Below are 6,732 nucleotides of genomic sequence, written 5' to 3'. Positions count from 1 at the left end.
GTGACCACACCAAACACCATCTGCTTCACGAAGGAACTGCCATTTCCACCGACTGTAAGCACAGAAAATGCCAGTTTGGTGGAGGGGGAAAGAAAAATGAAAAACCCCACCCCCAGCTGTGCAGAGTCCGCTCTTTGTCTATTAAAAGAAAACCTTAACAGGGACAGCAGCTGTCTCTGCTCTGACTCAACAGAAATGACTGGTGCAGCCTCGGCTGAGTTACTGGAATAATGTCAGGGAGTTTTTAGCTGCCAATAATGCACCTTTTACCAGAGCAGGAAACTTAATTTCCCAGTTGTTTTTACCCAAGCACAGTTTCAGTCCTACTTCTGTCACAAAAGTTTTCAGGCCAAACTAATGAGATTCTTTAAGAACAGCAGTGAGGCACTTTCTGCCCTGTTCTCATAAGCTCCTACATCACCATTAATAAAACAGCATTGCAACAATTGCTTTAACTATCCGATAAATGTTTTCTTAAATAAAAGTAAAACTAGCCACCAGAGTCCAAACACGAGATAAAATGCAGGCTCCAAAGGTGTGGGAAGAAAGCAATAAATAACGGGGTAACTGCGACAGCATTAAAACACCAACACTGGAAAAGAAAACGTGTGTTGTTTGAAAACCAGAGCAAGAGGCACTGCATACAGCTGGCTGATGTGTTTTTTGGTGGGTACCGTTTAATTTGCTGATACCATTTAATTTATATGGAATTGTGACATAAAAAAGATTTTAATTATTTGATGACAACGTAGCTGAGAAAGGAAATGCTGCCTGGGATTGGTTTTGGTGGGAGAATTGGAGAAGTGCAGCAAAGGCAGTTTTGGATGATGGCCTTTTGTTTGCGATGCTTTGTGGGAACACAGCTGGACCTGCAAGCCAGCTGTTGAGCTGGGGAGGCTTTGGAGTGCCAGATCCTGGAGATATGAGCAGAGGGGTTGGGGTACTTGTGCATGATGTGTTTTGGGAGCCCTGAATTCAGCAGGCAGCCCTTTGCTGGCAGTCAATACAGTGCAATATTGCCTGCTGCTCACCATCAGAATGCTTTGCACGTTCAATGTGTAATCCCATAAACTCAGTATAATTACACCCTTCAGCTCTACTTTAGAACACCTAAACATGGGTCTTCTGGCTGCTTTTTCATGTTGCTAACATTTCAAACAAGGCAACTCCCTGGAGATAAGGCCAAATTTGTACTTCTAGAAGTTTTACAGTCTAATTGTACCAGAAAGGTGTGTCAGGTAAGATTTGAAGAACCTGCCACCACTCCTGTTTCTGTCAGGGGAGTAACAAGGTGTGACCAGTGCTGCCATCAGCATGTCAGCAACCCTTGGGCTGACTTGGTCCTACTGCACGTGATGCTGCTGAGCCAGTTTACTCCATCAAGGAGGGGGTGGCTGTACAGTGGTTCAAGAATAAACCGAAGCTGCTGGTGTGGCTGCTTTATTGGACTAGTCTTACAGTGTTCCTGAATTGGCAGAGCATCCCTATACTCAACCATGATCCAGGTAAGGCTCATACAGAGATGCTCCAGGCTGCAGGCATCACTGTGCCCCTCATGTGCCCTTGCCACTCATGGTCCAACACATTTGTTTTCATCTTTCTCAACTTACCCTGGACCTCAGGGTAGGTGTCAGGTAGCACCCTACACACAACACTCCTTAGCATATCAATTTACCCAGAGGCCTTGGGGCACACAGGCATAAGGACATCTCTTGGCTGCATCTCCAGGGGTGGCAAGTGGGAACTGGGGTGTTCAGAGGAGGTGGCACAGCCCCTGGGATGCACAGCAGGAAGTCTTTAAGCAGTAGGATGCAGACTGTGTAGTTTGTTCCCTTGCACTTACATGTCTGAATTCCACCTAAGCTCTATATAACTTGCCCAAATGCTCCTTTCAACCTTGCCTTGGGGAAACTCAGCCTGTGGAGATCCCTAACTTCCCCCTTATTTCCTTTGTTGCCCACAACCAGTAAGGCAGTGATTTGAATTCAAGGTCAAGAGACTAAAAGAGTGCTAGAAGCCTGAGCCTACAGCTGTGCAGCAAAGGCACTGCACCCCAAGCTCTCAGAGGCAACCAAATGCAATCTCATAATGAATACCTTCCCATCCTCAAAAGTGAGTTTCCATGGGAAAACATGAGACAAGGGGAGGGGGTGGATCTGGTGGGTGCCTCAATGTCACCACTGCATGGGGTGAACAACCCAGCTCCCATGACCAGGATCTGGGAAGTGCTCCAGCAAAACATACATCCAGGAGTGTGCTTGTCCCAGGCACCTGTGGTTAATGCTTCCCCCCTTCTCCCCACATCCCCATGGTGTCAGAAAAGGAAATGAGTGAATAGTTGGCAGTTTCAGGGCTTTGCAGAGCCACGGGGTAGAAATCCTTTCTGCGGAGGCTCAGGGGCTGCACTGATACCTACCAAACTCAGTTTGAGAATTTCCCTTTCCCCTCTCAAGCACTCCTACCACACCACTACAGTACTTCTGCAGATACCTACACTGCATTTGCTCATGTACAACAACAGCAAAATGGTCATTCTCCAGGATGCAGGAAAGCTTCCCAAGGCTGTCCTCCAGGGCAATCTAAACAGGACAGAGAGAGACATATTACGTTTCACTTCACATTTAAAGGACAGTGGCATGGAGCCTGACTCCTGCCCCTGACTGTAGCCGTGAGTGGGGAGGGTAGCACCCAGCTGGACCAGGACCAGGTGTGCCTCACCTACCCTCACTGTTCTGGGGAGACGGGAGGGGATGCAGGCAACCTGCAAACCTGGCTTTGCTGTAGCTGAAACACAGTGCTGTCTGCTCTCAGCCCAATGGGCTTCCATGGGCCAGCATGAGGTGATGGCTTCAGCTTCCCTAAAACACCATCCATTACCTCACTCCACCCCTGGACCATTGATGGCCATCCAACCCAGGCATCCCTCCCCTACACACCCACCTGTCCTGCATCCCATCAAAGTCCATGCCTGTTGCCCAGCCCTGCTGAGCCCTGGCAGTAGCTGGGCTCTGATTTCAGGGGGTGCTGATTCCCCAGCTGGATGAAATCCTCTGATGGTGTAAGACTCAGGGTGGGCATTCACATACTTCTCTTCTGGAATGAAAGCTCCCATGTGTGACCCCAGAGGCCCAGCAGCATTTTTGCAGATGCCATCTTTACTGTCATCTCCATGATGTTGCCATCACCCACCCTGCCCACCTCTCTCTACCTTCAGGTCTCTGTGTTTTCACTGACCTCTTCTCCCAGCTCCTCTTGCACCTCAGACTGCTGGTGCATTTCTGCCCCTCTCCCCATCCCTTGACAGCAGTTCACACCAGCCAGAACTTTAGTGGTACCTTTGAGAACTGATCATAGATGACCTTCGTAACAGGGTCTGAGAACTGTGTGTCTCCAGCCAGCACTGAGGTGAGGGTGTTGCTGAGGGTCACCATTCCCAAAATAAGTCTGTAAGGGAACAGGGAGTTTTCCAAAAGGTCAGACCTGAGGCAGTGCACACATTTTATGTAGAGGCTGAACTACTCCCCTTGAAGTCAGTGACTAAATTGCTGCTGCCATTAGCAGGAATAAGCAGCTTTCTTCTCATCTAAGCAGGACAATAAAATCCTTGTCCTCACCAAACTGTTAGTTTAACAGTAGTTTAAGTCTACTATCACAGTCTAGGACCCAGCATTTGGGAGGAGGAAAACTCGTGGGCTCTCCAGTTGCTTCTTTGTCTATGTTTCTTAACCAGCCCTCACCTCTCCTCTGGCCTCACCCTGCCTGTGCACCCATCCAACCTCTGCTGAGTCTGGTGGGCACTGGATTTGGATTCAACTTTAACTAGCTCATTTACGTGGAGTTTTCTTGATGAATCTTCAAAAGGAGGTAGCTGATATCTTAAAAATGTGCATTGCAGGATCCAACGCAAGAGCCCCATCACTGGGTCTGTAAATGGGAATTTAGCTTCATCAAGGCTGCTTTTGCTACGTGAGCAGCCATCTCTGCAACGAGTAAAAATAGTTACCCTGATTCAGCAACAACAGGAGCTTGGTCATATCCCTTCTCCTGGAGGATCTCAATTGCCTTTTGACAGCTGACTTCTGGGAGGAGAATGAGAGGGGCTGAGAGATTCAGTTTCTGCACCTTGATGTTCCACCACCTGTTGAAAGACAAATGGCAGCACCAAGCTGTTACACCTGCTGCGGGATGTGGGCTTTGCTCAGGAAGGCAAGGCCAGTAGAGAGGACACAAACCACAGAGATATTCTGCCTGCCTGCAAAGCCTGTCCCACCCGTATCCCCAGAGCAGTAATGCTGCAAGCCCACTGTGGCCAGGTCTTCTTGAACCCAAGCTTTCCCTGCACCTGGTGTTCATTAAACTCGAGGCAAGGCTGAGGCCAGAAGTTGGGTAAGTGCTCAGCTGTCCTGACTCCAAGGAAGTCATTGAGGGCTTCACTTCAAGGTCATTAATCAGGAGGCCTTCTAGTTTTAGTTCTTTAGTTTACAGCCTTGGGCCTCAAAATGCAGCATTTGCAGGTCCTCTGGGGCCCAGCCTGGCAGAGATGTTCAAGTGACTTAAGAGGGACAAGCTACACTTGTTTGCTGGGGACCACAGGCAACTCTCAACTCATCTCAGACCTTTGTCCTTGCAGAAAAGGCAGGACAATGCCAGACGCTGGAAGGGCCAAGAGTAACTCCAACCAGGCAAGAGAGTTCTTGGAAAGGTATTAGGAAATATTTTGCAATAACCTTTGGTTATAGTAACCCAAAGGAGCAGATTATATCAGAATTACCTGCTGTCTTTCAAAGTGAGACTAGGCACTTTCTAAATAACCAGCATTTGCCCAGTCACATCAACTGACATGAGCAGTTTTCCTGTGATTCTCTGCCTTGAGGGGACTTTTTCCCCATGGTGTGCAAGGAACAGCTGAGTTGGACATATTTTCTGGCCCACAGCACTGCTAAATGAAAATTTACTGTTCCCTGCCTGAAAAGACCTCCAGAGCTGTTTGAAAGGGCACTTGCTACAGGAAGAGTCCATCTCCCAGCCAGACCTTTGGACATCAGCTGTGGACTAGAAAGAGGAGGTTTTGAGTGGAGGTAGATGTCCACCTCAGCTGTTCTTTTCCATCAGTTTAGGTAGCCTGGACAATGACTGCCACATGGAAGCAGACCAGCAACTTGGATACAGAAATGGGTTCTTTCTAGACTTACAGTGGAGAACTGGGATATCTAACCACTCAAAAGAGAGGAGCTGACATTACATCCTCCCCAGAGTGATCTGGACTTTGCTGCATTCTTTCTAAATAGTAAGAGATAATACTTCCCTTTGAAGATAATAATTTCCAGACTCAGAAAGATGATTCCCTGGTTCATACCAGCAGAAGTTGTCTTACCAAGGCTTGTGCTCCTGGACATCATTTAGGAAACCATTTTTTGTCATCCACTTATCATTCAAAAATTTGGACCTAGAAATCACCAACAAAGAGTGAGTCTGTGAGCCTTCCAGACGAAGCCGTGCTTTGTTTCATGCACCAGACCACAGCACTGCCCTGGGGCTCCCATGATTTTTGCAGCTGGCTGCTCTTAGCCCCTTCTAAGGTCAACGAGAGCTGCGGGTGCTCATTAACTCCTAGAAGCATGCCAGCTATTTGCCTTCCTAACTTTAGGCATGCAAGTTCAAAAACTCTAGCTTGCCTGACTCCTGCTCCGTGCAGCAAGTCAGTGACAACAGGAAACAAAACCCAAGTGCCCCAACACTCAGACCCTGGGCCTTGCCACAGTTGCACAGTGTTCCTCCCTGTTGTTAACTCGTTATTTTTTTCCTGGGAGTGCTGGAGGGCGATTCCCAGCTCTGGGCTCACTCCAGATGCCATCCTGTCGGAGTTGTTGGGGTGCTTCTCCAGCAGCCCACACCACCTGGGCTCAACTCACGTCACTGAAGGGCACCATGGCCCCAACCTGGGCAACATGCAGAGAGAATATGGGGGAAGAAAGCGATGGGAGCTCCCACTCTGACACCAGAAAGCAGACAAGGAAGCAAGAAACTCACATGTAGTTCCTGACAGAGTCGGGGAGGATGACGACGCAGCGCTGACCTTCCTTCAGGTCCTTGGCAGCCCGCACGGCGACAGACATGGCACTGCCTGAGCTGCCACCTGGGTGGGTACCAAGAAGAGAGACAAGTGTTGGGGCTGCCCAGGGTACAGGGCCACAGTCTTGGTGTGCGGGGCAGAGCACTGCCCTGGCTGATGGCACAGAGGCACCTGGGCACAGCAGAAGTGAATGTGGCACCTCAGGTGCCAGGGCAGCTGAAGACACTGAGAGTGGGATGACAGTGACCCCCACAGCCTCGTAGGCTTTAGGGTCAGGAAGAGGAAGGGACCGAAGCAATGTGTTCATATGGTAGCTGTTGGCAATGGACTCTTGAGGCAGTGTAAGAATCACTTGATGAACTTCAGGGACCCCTCTGGTGGTGACTCTGCAGGCAGGCCGAGGGCTGACAGGCTCCATACGGAGACCTTTGTGCCACTGCTGCCCACCCCACACCCTGCCTCTGGGTGAGGAGAAGATCACACCAAATCTAGAGCTTCTGACTGACGTACTTGGCAATCAAAGGTTTACCTTAAATGCATAGTAAAGACTGAAAAAACCATAAACATTACATTCATGCTTGGAATACCAGGCCAGCATGATGGGAAGACTGAAACACTCCCTGTGTCCGTGTGCACGCATGTGGTTTGTTGCACGTAGG

The 6,732-nt window shown here is 49.2% G+C and overlaps 1 protein-coding gene across 1 annotated transcript in view; it reads right to left on the bottom strand.

Moving 5' to 3' along the window:
• Positions 1 to 6,732, bottom strand: part of LOC104389232 (cystathionine beta-synthase-like) — a 30,778-nt gene that overhangs the window by 6,677 nt on the left and 17,369 nt on the right. Inside the window, exons 10-15 of the mRNA XM_009998194.1 lie at positions 6,031 to 6,136; positions 5,375 to 5,446; positions 4,004 to 4,138; positions 3,336 to 3,444; positions 2,495 to 2,579; positions 6 to 52 (exon numbers count right to left, since the gene is read on the bottom strand). Coding sequence (XP_009996496.1) covers positions 6 to 52; positions 2,495 to 2,579; positions 3,336 to 3,444; positions 4,004 to 4,138; positions 5,375 to 5,446; positions 6,031 to 6,136 — 554 coding nt within the window. The remainder of the gene's footprint in view (positions 1 to 5; positions 53 to 2,494; positions 2,580 to 3,335; positions 3,445 to 4,003; positions 4,139 to 5,374; positions 5,447 to 6,030; positions 6,137 to 6,732) is intronic.

The sequence above is a fragment of the Chaetura pelagica genome, unplaced genomic scaffold (assembly GCF_000747805.2).
Source record: "Chaetura pelagica isolate M959 unplaced genomic scaffold, ChaPel_1.0 scaffold360, whole genome shotgun sequence".
Taxonomy (NCBI): domain Eukaryota; kingdom Metazoa; phylum Chordata; class Aves; order Apodiformes; family Apodidae; genus Chaetura; species Chaetura pelagica.
This window is presented reverse-complemented; position numbering and strand designations above follow the sequence as displayed.